Below are 25,362 nucleotides of genomic sequence, written 5' to 3'. Positions count from 1 at the left end.
AGTTAGTTAGAACCATTACTATTGCCAATATTTCTGCTTGTATCCTTTATTTTCTCTTTATATATATAGTGTTAGCGTTAACCCGCGCTCTCGCTCACGTGAAATTTGAACGTTTCAAAGAACATCTCACTTTTTTATGTCTTAGAACTCTATTCTTTGGCTGTTAGAGCCTCTCAATCATCTATTTTGAGAATAAATTATCGTAGATCTAAATGTGATCAATATTCCAAAAGAGCAATTCTTTCTGCAAGAAATCTGGTGATTCTGGAGTAGGGGCATAATTTTATATTTGAAATATACATCAAGTACATGTATTTAAAAGGTTTAAGAGGTAAGCAGATTTACGAAGATATGCTTAATACCCTTGGTGATCAATATCCTTCGTATGCGACTGTGAAAAATTGGATTGCAAGATTCAAAAGAGGTGAATTTTCCATTGAAGATAATGACCGATCGGGAAGGCCAGTTTGTGTGTCAGTCCCCGAAAATATCGATGCAGTTCATGACATGATTTTATCAGACCGTCGAATTGGGCTAAAACGGATATCTGAAGCATGAGAAAAATTGCTGCAAAATGGATCCCCAAATGTTTGAATGTTGACCAAAAGCATGCAAGAGTAGAAGCATTCGCGATTTGAAAACGATGTAGACTTCTTAAACCGAATTATTACTATGGATGAGACTTGGCTACATTTGTACGATCCAGAAACAAAGCAACAATCGATGGAAAGGCGACACTCTGGTTCTCCAAGACCTAAGAAGTTTCGTGTCCAAAAATCTGCTGGAAAAGTCCTTGCTTCAGTTTTTTGAGATTGCCATGGAGTAATTATGATTGATTTTCTGGATAAGGGTAGAACAATAACCGGAGATTACTATTCGACATTACTGACCACTCTACGGGAAAAAATTGAAGAGAAAAGACGCGGAAAGCTATCCAAAGGTGTTTTGTTTTTGCAGGACAACTCCACTGCACGCAAATCTCATGTTGCCATGCAAAAAATTCGTGTTTTAGGGTTTGAATCACTAGAACATCCTCCTTATTCACCAGATTTGGCTCCATCCGACTATCATCTCTTTCCTTAACTGAAAAAAAGTAAATCGGTCGTAAATTTTCTTCCAACGAGGAGGTAATAAAAGCTGTGGAGGTCTGGTTTGCAGAGCAAGAAGAAACATTTTTTTGAAAGGTCTAGAGACGTTGCAGGTTCGCTGTAATAAATTTATCCAATTAAGAGGAGAATAAGTTGAGGAATAAAATATTTTGACATTGAAATTTTGTTTGCTTCTATAGTAGGCTGAGAATTTTTCAATATATCCTCTTACCTTCATAATAATGGTTATATAAGCAATATGTTTAAAGGAAATCTACTTTGCAACTCATTCTTATGTGAAGAGCGAAATGAATAAATCATTTTTCGATATTCAAAAAAATATTTCAAAGGGGGGGCATGGCCCCCTCACTGGAACTACCCTTGGCTTGATAATGAGTCTTCAAGTCTGGTCGGTACTTTGGGAATGGCCTATACAGAGAGGTCTAAAATAGTTGCCACCTGTCGCAAAGTTTTCTGTCTAGGGTGATCGTTCATTGTTGGTGTTGTTGGATGAAGAATCACCAGCGTACCATCAGATACAGAAACTCGTTTGTCTCATCGGTATTATCTGCCGTTTCACCATGTTTGCACCCTTATAGGTGTCATATACAAAGAACACGACCGATTTCCTGGCTCGCAAAAGGTCCTAATTGAACTTATGAGTTGATTCACCTGAACCTGGAGGAACCGGTTAACGTATCAAATACCGAGTGTTTTGTTTTCGTGTAGGGTCTGAAGGCTTGCGCCAAAGGCGAGTGCCGAGTAGCGCAGATATTCAGGTGCCTGAAAAGCGACACGCTCCCTCAACAAATTTGCCCGGTTTATGTTGCGGCAGTTCCTTCCAGTCCTCAAACGGCAGTGTGTACATGTCCTGCGCCCTTAGTAGCGTGATGTGAATCGCAAAGAGCACGTTATCAGTCTAGTTTTGGCTTGCGCGCCACCCGCTCGCTGCTACACGCGCTAACGCACATGTTCTTGCAGAGTTAATAGTGACCCAGTGACTTTTAACGCTTCAAAAGCAAATATGTTAACAATGTCAACTTTGATGATGCCAGCCCCAGCCACAATCACCATGTCTACCCCCGGACCGCCCGTGCAGAAAATTGAAACGAAGATCGCTCTCAACCACAATACCACCAATAATAAAGCAGGTACGTCAGATCCGGAGCAACACGTGTTTCTTCACCTTTATCTGCTCGACTTGTCAGTTTTTGCGGTCCTCCCAATCACCCCCACTTCGGGGGCTTAATATTCCGGTATACATATTCTTGGGACCGAATTCGTCATTCACGCTAATTTATTTGAATTTTTTCGTCTTTAAATTCAACCATTCGATGACAGTTTTGGTTGTGGCAATTTTTTTTTCTTTTCCCATTTATTGTGCTTTAACTTTTTTTATGGGGCTTCAAGCGCGAAAGCTTGTTTTAGACACGCTGAAAGCTCCAATCAAATCAATTTCAGTTCCACATGATAAACGTCAATTTCAACCCAATTCTCGATTAATTCAACTAGTCCAAGTAATGAACACTAATTTCCACTATTTCTACCTTTGTCTGACTAATATTCACGAATTTAAATGAAACATCTCGAACAAGCGCGGGATGTCATAAAATTGCACACAGCAAGCTCTGTACAAATGAACCCCGTGCTTATTTATACAGCTTTCTCTCTCGAATTTTGACTAGTGATAGCCGGCAGCTGTACCTAATACTGCCTCTCAGGCTTCAGGTAATAACATTCCGCATGAAAAATCCGAAAGTTGCGTTCGGTCAGATAAAATTGTTCCTTGGACCCATTGGTAATTGAAAACACAGCGTCAGTGTCAATAGTCAGTGAAAAATGCCAAGTGAGTAATTTTTTTTTCAATTATTAAACATTTATCTGAGTCAATGAGAAATATTCTGATCTAACCAAGGAAAGTGGTTCATCTTCTTTCGCTTTCATTAAAATTTCGTAGATTATGTATTTAATATTTTTTATAAATCTACACTGACATTTTCTAAATTGAATGGATATATTAAATTTTTTCAATCATAAAAAAACCGCTATAATAATGTGACACTTTAGCTGTACGTTCTTCGAATTTTAAGGGTTGCTGTTCATGAGATAAAGGGTTAAATTATGTGATGATAGTTTTCTTTTCAATCTCCCCAATAAGGTTATACATTCCCGGCAATTATCAAGAATTAAATTAGCGTATCCGAAAATATCCATACTGCATGCATACTGACAAAATTAATCGTAACAAGCTACAAATTTTGCCGCTCACCCCAAGGATTTACGTATTTATAGCAAATGAATAGTGGTGCAATATTCGAATTTCTATCAATCAATGAGTATTTGTGCTGAGCTGATGGGATGAAAAGTGTTATCATTTATATACAGAGTGGATAAAGAGAACTGTTTCGTAGAAAACCTTAGGTAGATTTCTATTTCAAATCACGAACTCTTTTCAAGGGATGGATTATTTCAAGTTTGTTTGAATGACAACCCTAGTTTTTTGTGCCAAAAATTGATGTAAACCTTTTGTTGTTAAGTATAATTTCTTCATTGATGATCCTCCCTCTTTTATAATAGGGATGAAATGCTTCAACTTATCGAATTGAAATTTGTCTGTATTTTGACGTCAACAATAGTTCATAAAAAAGCACCAACAATGGTTTTTATTCATTTCTTGCACAAATTGTTATAGCCAATGTTGCCAAAAAAATCATACATGAAAACTAGGCTAATTAAAAAAGCGTTCATAAAAAAAACCCAACAATGACCCAATTATGTTCAGTAACGAAAGGTCTATTTATTTCTGGTACAAAAAGTTAGGGTTGCCAATGTTGCCATTAAAAAAAACTAATTATACATGAAAAGTTGGCTAATTTAAAATTAAATTGTTTGAGTATTTTTCTATTATTATTATTATTATTATTATTTTTCTATAGAACAGTCAATAACGAAAACAATACTACAGGTTTCTGAATAAATATCACTTCATAATTGTTCTGTATCAAAAAGTTTCTAACCCAGTTTGCGGTTTTAGATTTGCAAAATAAAATGCATTTTCACAATTTATAGTAACTGAAAAATTTAGATAGGGTATATATGTAATTTCATCCTAATTTTGCATGTACCAAAAAAAAACCGAAGTGAGATATTATTGAATTTCAACACCCTGTTTCTCAGAAATGTGGTGGTTGCGGACCTCTATTCAAATGAGGAATTTCTCCTTGAAATATTCCAAGCCCTACCGCCCCTTAGAATAACCATTCTATTATGAAACACCCTGTATATCTCAAAAGGCCTGGGGGGTGGTTATTCATACAGCTTTCTCTCTCGGATATAGTGAAGCTGTAACAACTACGCAGCCATTTATGGTTCAGGTAATAATGTTCAGTACGAAAGTCTGAAAGTCCCGCCAGTCAAAGTGACCTTTCGTGTTATACGGTAGTGCAGAATGGCAAGATTTGCACGTAAGGAATTTTTTCAGTTTTATCTGTTATTAATAATTTACGACGTTTTGATTTAACTGTTAGTCGAACTAAAGAAGCTGTTTAACCAAGACACGTGTTTCACTGTCACAGTAGCATCTTCAGGGTGAAGGTTGACTGTTTACCTTCACACACGTGTGGTGGTTAAATGAGTCATGTTGGTGAAGTTCGTGTAATTCGGTATTTAAGTTTAATTATGGATTATAATCGAGTATCCTCCACATCAATTCGATAATGTTAATTGAGCTTTTCACCTCACTGAACTGGTGCAACTTTCATCAATATTCCGATAGAATTTAACTTTAAGGGACGGTTCGGTTTTCGAATTCCACCTGAATCTCACCCTTTTTCATCTTGAATGTCCCGTGGAAAAGGATCGCGACTCTCTTTGCATTTTCCGATTTAATTATCAATTAATCAAGGGGCCTGCATGAAACCAAATATGCAGTGAGCTCAAGACTATCTTATTCGATGAACAGATAGGATGAATGTTTAGGCGTCCATTTTATCAAGTGGATATTGTCTTTCCGCTTTTCCATGAACGAATTGCACTGTAATCTGATGCCGTAGAATGTAAGTTGGGAAGGAATGGAGTCAGATTCACTGCGGTGGTTTGGCAGATATTTAAGATGTTTCCACAGGGAGTGATGGACCTTGGAAATAATCAACTCGAATGGGATAACCCTTCCGCTGGGCTAGAAAAATGTTCGCGAATGCTTGCTTCCTCCAACCTAACCGTCATTTTGAAATTTGGTGAAAATTTCACCAGAGGGTTCTTCATTTACAAAAAATGAACACATGTCCAAAATATAAAATGAAAGAGTTATGACATAAAGGGTGAGTCTTTGATTCGTACAAATTTTAACAGTAGATTCTTGAGGTCAAAAGAAACATTTTTTTCCTTTACCATTTTTTCAGAATCGGCTCGGTTCAAAAGATACAGGCTGTGGAAAAACCATAAAAAAATGTTAGTTTTCTCACAAACGGTTTTATCGAATGAAATGAATTTCGGAATATAGGTGTTCATTTATTTGATGAATCTTTTTCGAACACAAGATATCACCCACGTCTTCCAGTTTTCTCATTATGACCATTACGTATCATAAATATACCAATAATTCAAAGAACCCAACTCTTGAACCTAAGTTGGACGCTATCTAATGAATATTTGAACGTTTTGTATAATAAAATAAAAGTGTTCTTCACATTTTCTCGTATGATCCGCCGTTTTCTAGTAATTCGATGTTCAAAAATAAAAAATATCGCTGGAAACTGAAGAATTTTGTGTTTTGACTGAATGCAACTCTTTTTAAAAGATCCACAGATGTGTAGTGTCACAGATTTAACTAGTTATTCTGAAGATTATTTTGGCTATATCTCAGGATCTCAGGAATCTACTGTCAAAATATTTGTACTAGTCAAAGACTCCACTCTGTGGAGTGAAATTTTTTTTATGGAAATAAAAATGAGAATAAATTCAATACCAATTTGCACAGGCTGGACAAATTTTTTGTTCACATTCTGGAGCTTGCATTCGGCAGTAATTCCGCAATATTTTTATATCAAATCACTTCTTGGCCCAAAAAAAAAATCATTTTATTTTTTCCCAGTTCCAAATACGTTATCAGATAGCGTTTAGCTAAATTGATTCGTTGGTTACTGATAAAGTAAGTGGTATTTTCTTAATTTTTTTTGGTGAACTAAGTAATGAATCTGTTTTTGGTATAAAAATGGACAGTTTGTTGATAATATTTTAGCGTCAGAAGTTTTTTTAATTTCTTCCCCGTTTTTTCAATTTTCTACTGAATAACCACTGGTATATCTATGGGAGATGATTCCCCAATATAAGGGTCCTGTAGCGTTCCTCGAACAACTGAAGAATAGAAGAATCATCACTTGGAAGACTGGACCTGGTCGAAAGGCCCTCCCAGTCAAAAGCAAGATTTGGCTATTATTAATTTGAGTACTGAAGGCATTTCTAACGACGAGGGTGATCCTCCACCAAGATCAGCAGAAGATTTTTGACGCAGAGATGATATCCCTCCCAATGCAATTGAAAAACAAGTTATGTACCTATGATTATTTATTTTTTTCTTCAGTCATCATCAAGTCTTGAAATAAGTTTGGATGAAGGCTTTATTATTTGCCTTTTTTCTCGTTTTCTGCTCTGTTTCTTTGTTTCAGATATTATTTCGAAATGGAAAGAGGATAAAGAAATTTTTATGTCAATGGAAAGGAAGCCCTTCAGTATTAAAAGCTTATTCTGTAAACAAATTTGTCATCACTACACTTCTCACGGGGAGACAGGGTTTTTTTACTGAGGTTTTTCCCTAAGCTCTTGTATCATACTCCAAATTGTATGGTACCCCGTTACACTAACCTTTGCTAAAACTCATACATATGCTACATTGTTTGATAACTAAAAATGTATTGCTGACATTCAAAAGAATATATATATATTTTAGCGTAAAAGTTAATTGTTGTTCTTCTGCAATACTTGGTGTTCGCAGTGTGAAAATGTCGGCGTTTCTCTATCAAAAGAACAGAATCCTCGTAATTTAATGTGATCTTCGCGGCTCAACTCATCTCATTCTCAGCTGGCGTTTGTCCGTACAAATGTTTCACTCAAGCAATTCTACAACCTCAGTGAACTCTGATAGAGATCCAATCTGGGCTGCACTCTTTTTGCTGGTCAGCTTTTCAGCCAATCATTGTGTAATTTATACATTTTCAAGGGGAAATTATATTCTGCTCTCGAAGCATTTCTTTCAGTATCACGTAGAGATAAATTATCACTCCTTATGAATAAACAAACGGTGTCGGAGGTTTCAAAGGCAATGATCGTTTTTCGTCTTATCGAAATGTATAGTGAGCTTGCATATTGCTACGTCCTATAAATAAGAGTAGTGATTCACTGTCGGAAATGGTTCAGGTTATATTTCATAATATTTTTATAAATATTTCCCTTGAGGAAAATCACGAGTTTGGTAGTGTTTCTTTATAAGTGGAAGGAAAGTACTTGGGCGAGATTCGATCAGCTCCAAACAGAATTTTCTTCAATAAAGAACAACTGAAAATGCCCAGCATATTTGAATAGAGACGAATTCTTCTGATTGTACATCCCGGTTAATTGCAGTCAGCAATATGGGTTCCACAGAGAATTATCTGACTTTCTCAGAGATAAAATGAATTTAATCTGTTATTAAAACAGTTCACTCAGATATTTATTTTTACTACGCATAGAAATGGAGCCAAGACAACAAATGCTCTGAAAATTTCCATTTCATTCAGTATGCAAATGCTGTAGGTCTTGAAGTACCAAACATATATAAAAACTTATGTCGAAAATAGAACAGATCAAGAACAAATATTACATTCGAATTATGCATGAGATCCAGTATGAAATATGTCGGTAATTTCTGTATGTACTATTACTTTTTCATTGGGGATAAGTTTTCTTCAGACGTCTAAATTAATTGGGGAATTAGAAACAAAGAAATACATTAATTTGCTAAGGGAATGTTTGGATCTTTTGCTTTTATCCTTTGCATTGAAGGAAAAACCGATTTCTATTTATTTTATTGGCACGAAGCCTTTGCAGATTTTACCATAAAGACTTTTACCAGGGAGGATATTTCGCTTCTGAATCAAATATGGAGTTTACTCGATTAAATAGAGACTAAAATTGTATTCAATCAACATAAATACAACAAATGCTCTGAAAACAAAAGAGACGATACAAAACTCCAAATGACAAATTTTGTGTTTTTCTTTTTTATCGAATAAAATTCATATTGAACATGATTTTCGATGTTTAGCGTTTTTTCTCCATTCAAACACTAATTTTCTTTTAATACTCATTTCGAATGGTTGGAATATTTGGAAGATTTTGAGAATAGTGTATATTTTTGTGAAATTCGCATTTTTTTGGCTTGAATGCTACTTTTATCTACTTGAATCGAAATTGTTGTCAGCCACATTGGAACGCAGCTCTTTTTCGATTTGGTGTTGTTCCCGCCCATGTCATACTTTTCGAATTATCCCGTCCGCAATGGAGAATTCTCTTTACAATTGCTCCCACCTAGGGAGCCTCGTGCACCTGGCAAAAATTCCCGAAATCCAATCAGAATCCCTTTCTTCCTGAATCTATCGATTGAGCCTGCATTATATATTTATTTATTTTTCCACTAGCGTAAAATACTCCACATACACTGTCTCTCCGGTGTAATTTCGATGCGATTTGTTACACCCGCACCACGCTCCCTTGTTTGGTTGTTTCTCTGAGTTTGATTCGAACGTTATCTAATTATCTCCTCTTTGATGTGCCGCCTCCATAGCGGTCCAAAAAGGACAGTTTTAGCTGGATTATTGGGAGACCTTACGTTCAGTTTGAAGCCGAGCATGCCGGAATCCGCTGATATGTATTGCAAATTAGGATTATGGAAGAGATTCATTTCGATAATGACTGATTGGAAGCAGAGCTATCCCGATCTTTGTGTTTTGATTCCGGTGCTGTGTTGTGACGATTGAAAGGTTCGTCGGATATCACACTACGTCGCTTCTCGATTTCAGCCTCATCCATTTCGGATCATTATTTCCAATAATGAAACTTCGCAGTCGAGTACGAACAAAAAAAATTATAACTTCACTGGAAATCTCAGTTTGCGTTCTGGGATTCCAAAGAAACGAAAAAAAACAAAGAGAAAAGCACAACTGGCGCCTGGCTTTCAGAAAAGAATACATTTTTCTAATTATTTCCAAAAATATCGATCCGATTAGATAGAAAACTGGTAATTATCTATTAAAGAAATCTTTGAAGGTTAGTGCGAAATTTGAGCTCCATCTGGATTATAACTTTTGAGATACAGAATACAAACTGACAATTATACCTAAGTGATTGCCAGATTGCACTGGGAATTATGTATAATTGCCAGTTCAAACTGATAATTATATCTAAGTAATTGCCAGTTCAAGTTGACAATTATATCTGAGTAATTTCCAGATTGAACTGGGAATTATGTATAATTGCCAGTTCAAGTTGACAATTATATCTAAGTAATTTCCAGATTGAACTGGGAATTATGTATAATTGCCAGTTCAAGTTGACAATTATATCTAAGTAATTTCCAGATTGAACTGGGAATTATGTATAATTGCCAGTTCAAGTTGACAATTATATCTAAGTAATTTCCAGATTGAACTGGGAATTATGTATAATTGCCAGTTCAAGTTGACGATTATATCTAAGTAATTTCCAGATTGAACTGGGAATTATGTATAATTGCCAGTTCAAGTTGACAATTATATCTAAGTAATTGCCAGTTCAAGCTGACAATTATATCTAAGTAATTTCCAGATTGAACTGGGAATTATGTATAATTGCCAGTTCAAGTTGACAATTATATCTGAGTAATTTCCAGATTGAACTGGGAATTATGTATAAGTGCCAGTTCAAATTAACAATTATACATAAGTAATTGCCAAATTGAACTGGAAATTATGTATAACTGCCAGTTCAACCTGACAATTATACCTAAGTAATTGCCAGTTCAAGCTGACAATTATATCTGAGTAATTTCCAGATTGAACTGGGAATTATGTATAATTGCCAGTTCAAGTTGACAATTATATCTAAGTAATTGCCAGTTCAAGCTGACAATTATATCTAAGTAATTTCCAGATAACTGGGAATTATGTATAATTGCCAGTTCAAGTTGACAATTATATCTAAGTAATTTCCAGATTGAACTGGGAATTATGTATAATTGCCAGTTCAAGTTGACAATTATATCTAAGTAATTTCCAGATTGAACTGGGAATTATGTATAATTGCCAGTTCAAGTTGACAATTATATCTAAGTAATTTCCAGATTGAACTGGGAATTATGTATAATTGCCAGTTCAAGTTGACGATTATATCTAAGTAATTTCCAGATTGAACTGGGAATTATGTATAATTGCCAGTTCAAGTTGACAATTATATCTAAGTAATTGCCAGTTCAAGCTGACAATTATATCTAAGTAATTTCCAGATTGAACTGGGAATTATGTATAATTGCCAGTTCAAGTTGACAATTATATCTGAGTAATTTCCAGATTGAACTGGGAATTATGTATAAGTGCCAGTTCAAATTAACAATTATACATAAGTAATTGCCAAATTGAACTGGAAATTATGTATAACTGCCAGTTCAACCTGACAATTATACCTAAGTAATTGCCAGTTCAAGCTGACAATTATATCTGAGTAATTTCCAGATTGAACTGGGAATTATGTATAATTGCCAGTTCAAGTTGACAATTATATCTAAGTAATTTCCAGATTGAACTGGGAATTATGTATAATTGCCAGTTCAAGTTGACAATTATATCTAAGTAATTTCCAGATTGAACTGGGAATTATGTATAATTGCCAGTTCAAGTTGACAATTATATCTAAGTAATTTCCAGATTGAACTGGGAATTATGTATAATTGCCAGTTCAAGTTGACAATTATATCTAAGTAATTTCCAGATTGAACTGGGAATTATGTATAATTGCCAGTTCAAGTTGACGATTATATCTAAGTAATTTCCAGATTGAACTGGGAATTATGTATAATTGCCAGTTCAAGTTGACAATTATATCTAAGTAATTGCCAGTTCAAGCTGACAATTATATCTAAGTAATTTCCAGATTGAACTGGGAATTATGTATAATTGCCAGTTCAAGTTGACAATTATATCTGAGTAATTTCCAGATTGAACTGGGAATTATGTATAATTGCCAGTTCAAGTTGACAATTATATCTAAGTAATTTCCAGATTGAACTGGGAATTATGTATAATTGCCAGTTCAAGTTGACAATTATATCTAAGTAATTTCCAGATTGAACTGGGAATTATGTATAATTGCCAGTTCAAGTTGACGATTATATCTAAGTAATTTCCAGATTGAACTGGGAATTATGTATAACTGCCAGTTCAACCTGACAATTATACCTAAGTAATTGCCAGTTCAAGCTGACAATTATATCTAAGTAATTTCCAGATTGTACTGGGAATTATGTATAATTGCCATTTCAAACTAACAATTATACATGAGTAATTGCCATATTGAACTGGAAATTATGTATAACTGCCAGTTCAAACTGACAATTATACCTAAGTAATTGCCAGTTCAAGCTGACAATTATATCTAAGTAATTTCCAGATTAAACTGGGAATAATGTATAATTGCCAGTTCAAAGTAACAATTATACATAAGTAATTTCCAGATTCAACTGGAAATTATGTATAACTGCCAGTTCAAACTGACAATTATACATAAGTAATTGCCAGTTCAAACTGACAATTATGTCTAAGTAATTGCCTAATTGAACTGGAATTATGAGTAATTGCCAGTTCAAACTGACAATCGTATATAATTCCAACATAAGCTGACTATTACATATACATTATTGCCCGTTTAAACTAGCAAATGTATATAATAGCCTGTTTAAACTTCCAATTATGTATAATTGCCAGTTGAAACTCACAATTATACGTAAGTCATTGCCAGATTGAACTGGGAATTATGTATAATTGCCTTTTCAAACTGACAATTGTAAATAATTGCTTGTTTAAACTAACAATTGGACATAATTGCTAGTATAAACCGACAAATTAGTTCGGCTGTATTTTTTTGAGATGTCGTTAGTAATTCCGATCTGATTCTGGCAGACAATTTTTGCGGACTAGTTGATTCATTATACTTCTAATGAGAAGAAGCATTTGCCGAATAGAAGAAAATAATTCGAAGTGGGGGATGAATTGCACGGTACAAACTGGAGTGGAAGTTCCGAAATCTGCCCTTTCAAGCTGCTAACTCTAATTTAAAGGTCAACAAGAAACAAGTGTATGTTGAGGGCCGTAGGAGGTATCAGACTGTATTTTAATGATCAAAACTTGTTGAGAATAATACGGTATTGGATTTACCCCCGTAGGCTCATTCGGCTCGTGGAGATTTCGAGGATTCATCATAGATGAGTTGACCGAAAATAAAGGGTAAATATTTGTTTTCAATCAACCACTCGATGTCGAACGAAAATTTTCGAAAATCCAATGAATATTTTTTCTAATATAATCCGCTTATATTTCAAGAAACTATCGAGTGTTTCATATTTTATTTGCTAACCGGGAAGTGTTCCAAATTTAACCGGAATGTTGGACATCTTTTCTCATTGTTAGAATTAAAGAAGAATGGCGGATCAATGTGAAAATGATCAAACTGCCGACTGGCCATTTCTGAAACTGATAATCCATTATTTCCGCATGATGCTCTACTTTTCACATGAAATTACGGAATGTGTGGTGTTCGAAAAAATATCCCTTCCAGGGATTTTTTTCTGGGAGAATTAGATCCAGAAATAACAGTGTGCAGACACGTATAAAAAGGCTAATTCATTTGTGAGAGCGCAATGCTGTCACTGTTCGTTTTGTTTTTGGAAAGGCTATCAATTCACGGAATATTGATTAGGGAATTGCCTTGTCACGAATGTATTCCATACTCATTGCGGTAAATTATACAGTCATATCAATTTGGTATCGGTCGATTCCCTGAGGGTGGTCTGGGCAAAAAGTTACTGTATCAAAAAAGGGAGAGGTGAACGAAATCTCGATGTTTATTCTACGACAATTCGGTCATTTCAATATACTGTGACATACACAGGGTGACTCAAACTAATTGGACCATTTGTAGTTTCACGAACAATCGAAAAAAAAATTATTCATGTCAATTTGGACATGGGAAAAATTGCTGCAAAATGGATCCCCAAATGTTTGAATGTTGACCAAAAGCGTGCAAGTTCGCGCGCGTTCGATCTGTGCTCGATTTGAAAACGATGTAGACTTCTCAAACCAAATTATTACTATGGATGAGACTTGGCTATATTTCTACGATCCAGAAACAAAGCAACAACCGATGGTTCTCCAAGGGTGAAGAAGTTTCGTGTCCAAAAATCTGCTTGAAAAGTTCTTGCTTCAGTTTTTGGGTGTTGCCATGGAGTAATCATGATTGATTTTTTGGATAAGGGTGGAACAATAACCGTAGATTACTATTCGACATTACTGACCACTCTACAGGAAGAAATTAAAGAGAAAAGACGCGAAAAGCTATCCAAAGGTGTTTTTTTTGCAGGACAACGCCACTGCACACAAATCTCTGTTTTCATGCAAAAAATTCGTGATTTAGGGTTTGAATTACTAGAACACCCCCCTTATTAACCAGATTTGGCTCTAACCATCTATCATCTCTTTTCTCAACTGAAAAAAGTTTAGAAGATCGTGAATTTTTTTCCAACGAGGAGGTAATAAAAGCTGTGGAGGTCTGGTTTGCAGACCAAGAAGAAACATCTTTCTTGAAAGGTCTAGAGACGTTGTAGGTTCGCTGTAATAAATGTATCCAATTAAGAGGAGAATATGTTGAGTAATAAAATATTTTGACAATGAAATTTTGTTGGATTTTATCGTAAGCTAAGAGTTTTTCGATGTATCCTCGTATATTCACTCGAATAAGTAATATATCTTTCATCGTATTGATATGAATTCAATTCTAATTCTAATCGCTACTAGATCGAAAAATAATAATCACCGAATAAATTTATATACATACTGTTTCTGTAGATATCATATTATATCAGTACATATACAGTAATATGATTCAAGTTATCAAAATCAACAATTTATAGATAAAAATGATCAGTGAATCAGATGAAAATCAAGTCAACATTTGCAACTAATTCTTATCACAAATGGACTAGAACTATGACCATGTCAAGACTAATATATATTTGAGATTCATTTCCATTCTAAATGACCAGTAACCTCAAAAAAATAGTTCAAAAAGAGAAAGCCAGAAGGCTCATTGAAAATTTGAATTTGGAAATTTGAAATACAGACTCGTATCTTCAACTTTATGCCCTTTTCATGTCTTATTTTTCATCTCTTGTAGTTGATGTTGAGAATCGAAGTTTTGATCCCTTAAAGTTTAACTGTCGTCCTGTGAAACTTACCGAACACTGAACCTGTCAAGCTACCTGTTCAATTTCAATCAAATTATATTCCGCACTAATTAACAATAATATTGATTGCCCTGTCAACAATGATAATTATTACACTTCAGTTATATTGATTACCTTCAATGAAGAATTTAATAGGTAGATATATGCTTTCGCTTCGAATTTGATGAATTCGATATTGGTACCACTGTTCTGATGGGAATCATTCGAAATGTTTCATTATTGTTCTTAATTTATGTTAAGTTCTTCGAGGAATATATTTTGATCGTGAAAAATCTCCGTCAAGCATTTTTTTCGAAAATAATCAGAAGCTGAATTCTGAATATGAGTCACAACATTTGGGAAGAGAAGAGAAATGTAAATAACACTGTGAATATGGTGTGAGAATATATTTTCTCTTCCTGGATTAGGGATCATTGGATTTCAATATTCAGAAAAGGATTTTGCGAATGAAAAAAACGTCTACTTCACAGAGTATGTTGAAACATACGCGAGGTAAGATATCCAAATGCTATTGTCGAAGAATAAGAAGTAATCCCATTTTTTTCTGGAGAAATATGTGACGGAAAACCGAGGTATTTCTTTTCCGATTTCCCGTAACTTTTAGAGCTCCGGGAAATCCCTTGGAATAACAGTCGGATACAGGTGATATGTCGGTATTGTATTCTCAACACAATGTAGAAAAATAGGTGTACTTTCCCAACTTATTAAAAGGCCCCCTTTGTTCTTTTCCGATAATGAGAATATGAAAACAATACTATAAAGTTTGTTGTGCGGAAACGTCGCCCATCTAGGTATCTAACTTGAACAGTTTTCCATCAGAAGGTACTATATATTGGAAAGTTAATTTCCCATGAAGTAACAGCCCGCTGAGAATTATCGATTCCAGCTGATACTATCGCTTACCCTCCACATATTCGATTTTAAACATCACCATTTTGAAACATTATGTATTTCATTTTATATTCCTTCCCCGGAGTATAGCTGATGTAATTGGAAGTCATCTCCGTAATGTTTTTATTATTTTCGAGCCGATATGCTCTAGTTATTGCGATCTCAACCGTATTGGGAACATCAGGAAATACATGTTCTATCCGGCTCTGGGGAGTTTCTATATTTCATAAGCGCACCAGTTCCCTCAGAATTCATAAACCACATCTCTCTGGATCAGTTTCCGATTGTTCCGTATAGAAGGCCACTTACAAATTCGGTCTTATCCGGTTTTCCCCTGATTCGTAAGCCTCCAAAAAGGATCGCTCATGTGTTCATCCCACTGGTTTATTACTTTTGAGGAGGCTGAAAATTTCGCACAAGTTTGATCGTTTTTTACCTTTCAAGCGTTCAGGTACACTTTACGAGGATATATTGAAAAATTCTTAGCCTACTATAGAACCAAACAAAGTTTCAATGTCAAAATATTTTATTACTCAACATATTCTCCTCTTAATTGGATACATTTATTACAGCGAACCTGCAACGTCTCTAGATCTTTCAAAAAAAATATTTTTTCTTGCTCTGCAAACCAGACACTGTGGAGGAAAGAGATTATAGTCGGATGGAGCCAAATCTAGTAAATAAGGAGGGTGTTCTAGTAATTCAAACCCTAAATCACGAATTTTTTGCATGGCAACATGAGATTTGTGTGCAGGGGCGTTGTCCTGCAGAAACAAAACACCTTTGGATAGCTTTCCGCGTCTTTTCTCTTTAATTTTTTCCCGTAGAGTGATCAGTAATGTCGAATAGTAATCTCCGGTTATTGTTCTACCCTTATCCAAAAAAATCAATCATGAGTACTCCATGGCAATCCCAAAAAACTGAAGCAAAAATTTTTCCAGCAGATGTTTGGACACGAAACTTCTTAGGTCTTGGAGAACCAGAGTGTCGCCATTCCATCGATTGTTGCTTTATTTCTGGATTGTAGAAATGTACCCAAGTCTCATCCATAGTAACAATTCGGCTTAAGAAGTCTACATCGTTTTCAAATCGAGCACAGATCGAACGCGATGCTTTTACCTTTGCACGCTTTTGGTCAACATTCAAACATTTCGGGATCCATTTTGCAGCAATTTTTCCCATGTCCAAATTGAGGTGAACTATATGATGAACGCGTTCGTGTGAAATATTCAGTGCTTCAGATATCCGTTTTGGCCCAATTCGACGTTCTGATAAAATCATGTCATGAACTGCATTGATATTTTCGGGGACTGACACAGAAACTGGCCTTCCCGATCGGTCATCATCTTCAATGGAAAATTTACCTCTTTTGAAGCTTGCAGTGCAATTTTTCACGGTCGTATACGAAGGATATTGATCACCAAGGGTATTAAGCATTTCTTCGTAAATCTGCTTACGTCTTAACCCTTTTAAATACTGGGACTTGATGACGGCTCGATACTCCAATTTTTCGATTTTCACAATTTCGGTGGACATCTTCTTTCTTTTAGTTTATTCCATAACTCTGGTTTACTCTTTTGACCTCAAACTTCACACTGACACTTCTAGGCTAACTAGATATCGATACATCCTTGTATATCTGCATTGGTACCTGTAATCAAGCAATCTAGTCAGAAGTTTAACGTCTGTATATTTCTTATTACTTTTTCAGAAAAAAAAACTAATATTTCAATTAAACTCTTCACATCTTATTTTCTCATTCATCCATACCAAAACAAGTGACTTGATCTTTCGTACTGGCCTTTTACCTATCAAAAATCAATGTATATATCCTAAAAAATACTTACTGCGACTGTTGATGTCTTTTCTATGTGAAGATCATGCAACCTGACGTGAAATGAGAGAGCACTTCGAATCACGAAATGATTCTTCGTTAATTTAATTCGAAAACGATCAGGTCTGCTTATCGAAGGGCATTCCTATAATAAAATGTCGGAATATACTCAATCAAGGGCACTTTGAATGAAAACGTGTGCGAAAAAAGGCTCACTCAGACGGTCCTTCCAAAGTTATTAGCACGCCAAGAAGGAAATGGGGAAAGTTTATTATTCGGGAATGCAGTCAATACTTCGCCGATAAAAAACTCCTTGTTCCCACTCATTTCGTGTTTTCGAAGTTTATTACGCTACAGATAAGAAATTCGCCTTTTGAAAACTAGCAATAATTCAATTTGAAGCATCCGCGGAATATTTTCGGATCTGCGTTCACCAAACTTTTTTTGCCCCTGGCCCGGTAATTTCAATACTCCGCCGACGTGACCAACTGGGGGGTTTTTTGAAATTCGATTTTAGTCCTAAAAAACACGCTACAATTAAAGACTAATCTCACAATTATTGTTTTTTCCAAAACTGACCCGTAATATGGATCAAATACATACCGAAAGTTGTCTAAAGAAACTATTTTAAGGAACATCAGAAAATTTTTCCTTTCCGGAACTAATCATCTGGAGAATATACATTGTAAGGAGTTTCTTTTGATGTTTTAAAAAAGGCACTTTTCCCAACTAGAATCTTACAAAATATGGATTACCTGCTGCTTTGCTGCACCCTAATTAATGCCTACTGCGTAGGTATCGCACGCCACCCCTTGCAATTTAAAATTTTAGGGGTTGCGACTGCCATACGGAGAAGGTTGAATGGAGGGATGAAATTTTCACGTGACGAAACGTCATTAGCGGATTTTAAATTCACCTGTCTCTGTATATTTTTATAGATATGCATGTCATTCGAATGGGGAATTAGGGGTGTGAACGGTACATCGATATTTCAGAAACGTCGACGCTTTCCATCGGTGTGTACCATTGCAAAGCATTGATACACTCATTCAACTTTATTGCTCGACAAAAAATTACTTTGAATATCGTTTTAACGGCAAAGAAAAATATTTGATATGTGGTACGCTTGTGTAATAACATACCCTTCAAGAATAGTCACTTGAACCCACATCAGCCTGCCAAAACCGAAAGCACACTACAATTTGTAACCTTTTTATTACAATTTATTACACCAGCTCCGAATTTTATTACACTTGCCTACACAGTTATGCTTGTTTGGTGTAAGTTCTATCTAAAGCTACACCACTTTTGATGGTGTATGGAATTTATTGCAAATTTATTTCATCAGATTTTAAATCCAAATTTTGATCTTCCTAATCTCGATATCAGAATTTCTGATTGTGTTCCAAGAACAACATAATCATAGTGAAATATTTTATTATACCAGGCCGATGGGTTACAACACCCTGTATCATGTGATAACCATCGATCTGGTTGAAGAAAAATATAAAATTTTGACAGTAACATAATTAGCTTCAGTGTATTCAAAGAAATTGCGTTTTTCAAGGATGAATATTTAATTACATCAAACCACCTGATACTGAAGGGTCACAACACCCTTTATTATGTAATATTCGTGATGGCCAAGCATAATCGTAACTCGGGAATGGCGAGTATAATATAATTCGGACCTGGTGTAATGAATTGTAATATAATTCCAGTTTTAGTTGGTTTAGGTGTACCACAAGGATCCGTTTTTGGCCCAAATCGTTTCTTGTCTACCTACGACCAATTGTGAAGTTTGCTGATTCAGTTTGGTGTCATCGCCTCTGCCTCAGATAATGGTCGGTATAGATAGAGGACACTTTATATCCACCCATAAGGATCTTGCTATTGATCCATCCCATTTGTATGTCTTCATAAAAAACAACTAACCTATAAACCCATCAAGAGGTTAATAAAAACATAAGGATTGCCATACACAAAAAACTGTTGTTGATTTACTGAATTTATTAGAACAGCTCTGAGTACAATAGAACTTTAGGTCGTAGTTTAATGTAACCCCCTTACTAAACTATTGAATTTATTCTGATTTGAAGACTTGCACCGTAAATTACGCTCCATTCTGCTGGTACATACTATAGAGCGTGACAATTTGAAATCTTGCCAGTCCAATTATGCCACGACAAGAATGATTTCAGAGAAAATGCCGGAACAGGTCAATTTCTTTTCGTAGGAGGACATATTTTGAGCAGAATTTTGTGCCGAAATCTCCTCAACCCTAAGTGTAGGAGCTATCACCCCTAAATTCTCAATAGGGAATAGGGGGTGAGATATACCTCAATTGAAAGATCACTTGACCCTCTACATAAATACTATTGTTTGCAAATTTTTATTGAGTCCTTGAAATAGTTACATGGGCTGACAATTTGAAAACTTGCCAGGCCAATTATTTCTCGACAAGGATGTTTTCGGAGAAAATGCTGGAACAAGTCAATTTTTATTCGGAGGGGGACATGTTTCTAGCAGAAATGTAAGCCAAGATCTCCTTAATTTTAGGAGTAGAGGTTGTCACCCCTAAATTTTTAATAGGGAATAGAGGGTGAGCTATACTTCAATTGGAAGACTGTAGGCTTGTTCGTAGAGTGGTCCACAACGGTTGTGAACTGTACAGAGCAAGCGCAAATGGATTTTCGCTACCCTAAAATGGAATTGCGCTTGCTCTGTACAGTTCACAACCGTTGCAAACCACTCTACAGACCTAATAGTATTATGTAGACGGACATATTGTTTTCCAATTGAGGTTTAGCTTACCGTCTAATCCCTATGAAGAATTTAGGTGTTATAACCCCTACACCTAGAAGGTTTGAGGAGATTTCGGCTTACAATTTTGCTAAAAATATGTCCCCCTCCCTTTAAAAATTGACCTGTTGCTTTTTTTTCGAAAACATTCTTGTCGAGACATAATTGGCCTGGCAAGATTTCAAATTGTCACCTCCTGTAACTACTTCAAGGAATCAATAAAAATTTACAAACCATTATATTCATGTAGAGGGACAATTGATCTTTGAATTGAGGTAAATCTCAACCCTTATTCCCTATTAAGAATTTAGAGGTGATAGCTCCTACACCTAGGGTTCAGGAGATTCAGGCTTCCAATTCTGCTCAAAATATGCCACCCTCCCTTTAAAAGTTTACCTGTTCCGGCGTTTTTTTCGAAAACATCCTTGTCGAGACATAATTGGCCTGGCCAGTGTTCAAATTGTTACCTCCTGTAACTACTTCAAGGAATCAATAAAAATTTACAAACCATTGTATTCATGTAGAAGGACAATTGATCTTTGAATTGAGGTAAATCTCACCCCTTATTCCTTATTAAGAATTTAGAGGTGATAGCTCCTACACCTAGGGTTGAGGAGATTAAGGCTTCCAATTCTGCTCAAAATATGCCCCCCTCCCTTTAAAAATTTACCTGTTCCGGCGTTTTTTTCGAAACATTCTTGTCGAGACATAATTGGCCTGCAAGTTTCAAATTGTCACCTCCTGTAACTACTTCAAGGAATCAATAAAAATTTGCAAACCACAGTATTCATGTAGAGGGACAAGTGATCTTTGAATTGAGGTAAATCTCACCCCCTATTCCCTATTAAGAATTTGGGGGTGATAGGCCCTACACCTAGGGTTGAGGAGATTTCGGTTCACACTTCTGCTCAAAATATGTCCCCCTCCTTTTAAAAATTGACCTGTTCCGGTTTTTTTTCCGAAAACATCCTTGTCGAGACATAATTGGCCTGGCAAGTTTCAAATTGTCACCTCCTGTAACTACTTCAAGGAATCAATAAAAATTTGCAAACCACAGTATTCATGTAGAGGGACAAGTGATCTTTCAATTGAGGTATAGGTCACCCCCTATTCCCTATTAAGAATTTAGGGGTGATAGCCCCTACACCTAGGGTTGAGGAGATTTGGGATCACAGTTCTGCTCAAAATATGTCCCCCTCCGAATAAAAATTGACCTGTTCCAGCATTTTCTCTGAAAACAAGTGGCAAGTTGTTAAATCGTCACCCTGTATACATGTATCGTTTTATTAAATTAAATCCTCCGTGGATGGAGGGGTAACGATTATGATTTCAACTCTCCGTTTTCAAGTGCTTCCTCCATTTCCTCGTGCCTTTTCCTCTTGCCTGGTTAATTGTTATTGTTATCTGATCGTCAAAGGGGGAATGAGTAACGCTGACAGTTCGAGAGCCTGAAATATTCCATAACTGCGTTTACCACAAACAAGTTTGTGAATAATCCTGGCACCTCCGATTCGTCGGAGAATATGAATTATCCTTGAAAATGCGTGCGCTGATGGTATCTGGATTAGAACGTCGTAAAAAGGGAAGCCAGGTCACAGCGGCAGTCCGGGATCTTATAGGCCTTGTGTTCCGCCTTATCTCCTCTTTGGTTTGTTTTGGAAAATACGAATTCCCCTGAAAAGGGGCAATAATCATGCCGCTGCGCGAAAAATGGGGACTCTGCCCTGAAATCTTTCGTGCCAAATAGGTTTCAGCATGAGGGAAGTATATGCGACCGACAAATCTGACGGCAGAATTTATTGCTAACCGGGCTTTAATGTTTGATACGAACGATTCCACCGTCCGCTATAATAATTATTATCCTTTGCCAAAATGATATTGATTCCTACCCGGCATTAGATCCATCCAAGGATTTACTGGCTCGGATCTGTTCCGACCAATCACTGCCCGGAAACGGTCCTCATTTTAAAAACCTACCCTCTTCCGCGCCGGAAAACCAGGAAGTGGAACAGAAAATATACAAGGTGGCCAGGGTAAAACATCCCTATATACCTAAATCATGGCAGTGAAATAGGAAAGCCCATACACATCTTTGAAGCGTCGAATATTCTGATGCAAACATTGTTAGGGGTGAGTTTCTCACCCTTTTAATACAGCATTTCGGAACTGGAAGAAATCATCTATCCGAATTGTTAAATATTGCAGATATTCGATACTTTTGTGAAATTATGTTTAGAATCTTAACATAAAAACTTTGGATGTAAAATATTTTAATTTGTCATATTTCGTGTATTGAAAAAACTTTCGAAAAGTGGCATTTAATTATCGTTACCTAATTGGCACATTTGATTTTTTATAACTGTTCCAAATGGAAGACGCTCAACACAAACAAAATTTCAAGATGCAGTATCTCGAAGAATGGATTTAGAACAAAAAGTTATAAGAAAAACTCAATTTTGCATGAACCACCTCTTAGAATCTTTCGGATCCTTCTAGGAACGTCCTATACAGGGTGAGTCTTGGAGTCGTACAAATATTTCAACAATAGATTCTTGAGGTCAAAAGAAACACATTTTTTCTTTACCATTTTTTCCGAATCGACTCGGTTTAAAAGGTACAGGCTGTTAAGAAACCATAAAAAACTGTTACTTTTAGTTCTATATCAAAAATGGTTTTATGAATGAAATGAATTTCGGAATATAGTTATTCATTTATTTGATTAATTATTTTCTAACACAGGATATCACCCACATCTCCCAGTTTTCTCATTATGACCATTACGTACCATAAAAGTACCAAAAATTCAAAGAGCCCAACTCTTGAAGCTAATTTGGACGCTATCTAATGAATATTTGAACGTTTTGTAAAATAAAAGTATTCTTCATATTTTCTCGTATAATGCGCCGTTTTCGAGTAAGTTGGTGTTCAAAAATTAGAAAATATCTTTGAAAAGTTACGTACTTTGGCTGAATGCAACTCTTTCAAAAGATCCACAGATGTGTAGTGTCATAGATTTAGCTTGTTATTCTAAAGGAAATTGTGTTTTTCTAGGCTCATTATGAAAACTTCATAAGGCTATATATTTTTATCGAATCGAAAAAAATGGTAGAGGAAAAAAGTGTTTCATTTTTCACCTCAAGAATCTACTGTTAAAATATTTGTACGGGTCAAAGACTAACCCTCTCTAAATGTTGTGTGAATGCAAGGAAATTATTATGGCCCATCTTTGCAAATAATGAAAATGGAACAAGAAACACTTATTTTGAACCTTGATCATTTCAAGTCTATTCAGATTCAATTTCTGCAAATAATGGCCAAAAATTTGATATATATTGCAAGATGCTACTCGCACCTCTCACTCTCTCCATTTAATGAATGACTTCCAGAGGGATTCATACCGAGTGTCTCAAATAAAACAAGCCACCCTTCATAACTATTCACCGAATAGTAAATTTCTGTTTGAAGGGGACGTGTTTTGATAGATACCACTCCCTCAACTTAATTCCCCTAACGTCCAAATGATCCCCTCTCTGGTCTTAACAGGAAATATATAGTGAGGCATCTTTCGGTGGCCTCTTCAATCTGAGCATGATCGTACGTGTATGGTCAGTCTTTTCTCTGAAGGTGGTCTTGAAATATCACCTTGGGGAATTGCAAAAGCTTATCGAAGAAAATTTATTATCGTTCAATAATATTTAAAATGTTACTGCTGTTTTCATTTATGGATAAATTAAGGATATTATTTTGAGCTAAACCCAGGAAATATATAAATAAAATTTTGTTGTAAAAAAACAGATATGGAAGCAAGAAATCAGAGGAGTTCAAACATTGATATTTTTACCCGATCCTCATTCATGAACTATGAGGTACAAAGCTTATTACCGTGCAAGAACTACTTCGAAAATGTAAAATTTTCATCAGTCAACCCTCTTTTCAAAAAAAATCCTCGAAAAAATCCGACTAGCTCGATTGTTGCAGTCAATCGTCTTGGGAAAAAGCATAATTTATCTGGCTGAAATCGGAGGGAACCGATGAAAAAAAAATCCACCCGACCGATGTCAGTTATTACGGTAACTATCAAAAGCACACTCTCTTCCAAATGGAAAAACTTGCTCCATATACTTAAGCTCGGAATTGACACGTAGCTTGGAATTCCGTGAATGAGTTTCCTTTATGTTGGATTTCCACATCTCGGTCGTATTTCCACCGGTTATGAATAATTTCTCCATTCATGGTTTGAATTCGGGTTAAGGGGTAACTGGCGATAGTTTGGTGCTGCTTCAACTTATTTCCCTCACTTTCGCAAACTTACAAGGGTGCCTGGAAAAAAGGCTGCTCAATACCAAGATACGTTTTTTCGGTTTTCATCTTGTTTGTATCATCAATGGAGGCAAGAGCATTCCAGCAAATATTGCTACTTAAAATTCACGTTTTGAAACACGTATTTTAAGAAATAAATTTAAAAAATTCATGTTAACAATAAGTGCAAGTCTCTAACTTGGGATAGAGTCAAAATCCAATGAAGATTTTTGTTGTGAATAAGCTCGGACAGGTAGATTAGATTGCACATCCTGTTCTCTTAAAAAAAAAAACGAATAAAAAATAAGATTCAGTAATGAAAATTAGTGTCACGGTATACAAGGGTGAGTCTTTGACTCGTACAAATATTTTAACACTAGATTCTTGAGGTCAAAAGAAACAATTTTTTCCTTCACCAATTTTTCCGAATCGTCTCGGTTTAAAAGATACAGGCTGTTGAAAAAACATGAAAAAATGTTATTTTTAGTATCTCACAAACGGTTCTATCGAATGAAGTGAATTTCAGAATATAGTTTTTCATTTAATGGATTAATCTTTTTCGAACACAAAATATCACCCACGTCTTTCAGTTTTCTCATTATGACCATTACGTACCATAAAAATACCAAAAATTCCAAAGAACCCAACTCTTTAAACTAAGTTGAACGCTATCTGATGAATATTTGAACGTTTTGTAAGATAAAAGTATTCTTCATAATTTCTTGTATAATGCGCCGTTTTCGACTAATTTGATGTAGAAAAATAAAAAATATCTGTGAAATTCGAAAATCTGTGAAATTCGAAAATCTGTGAAATTCGAAAATCTGTGAAATTCGAAAAATTGGGTACTTTGACCGAATGCAACTTTTTAAAGTGTATTGTCACAGATTTAGCTAGTTACTCTGAAGGTTTTTTGTTTTTCCAGG

General features: G+C 35.6%; 1 protein-coding gene across 9 annotated transcripts in view; it reads left to right on the top strand.

Annotated features, from left to right (window-relative positions):
• The window catches only part of LOC123321925 (nucleolysin TIA-1), a 248,441-nt gene that overhangs the window by 170,784 nt on the left and 52,295 nt on the right, over positions 1-25,362 (top strand). The window contains exon 1 of one of the 9 annotated variants that reach the window (XM_044909731.1): positions 1,941-2,239. The exons of 7 other annotated variants lie outside the window; for them this stretch is intronic. In XM_044909731.1, the coding sequence (XP_044765666.1) occupies positions 2,113-2,239 (127 nt within the window). In that variant the 5' untranslated portion in view covers positions 1,941-2,112. Of the gene's footprint in view, positions 1-1,940; positions 2,240-2,912; positions 2,935-25,362 lie in introns of those variants that run through there. One more of the 9 variants, XM_044909733.1, reaches the window with a different exon arrangement.

The sequence above is a fragment of the Coccinella septempunctata genome, chromosome X (assembly GCF_907165205.1).
Source record: "Coccinella septempunctata chromosome X, icCocSept1.1, whole genome shotgun sequence".
NCBI lineage: Eukaryota > Metazoa > Arthropoda > Insecta > Coleoptera > Coccinellidae > Coccinella > Coccinella septempunctata.
This window is presented reverse-complemented; position numbering and strand designations above follow the sequence as displayed.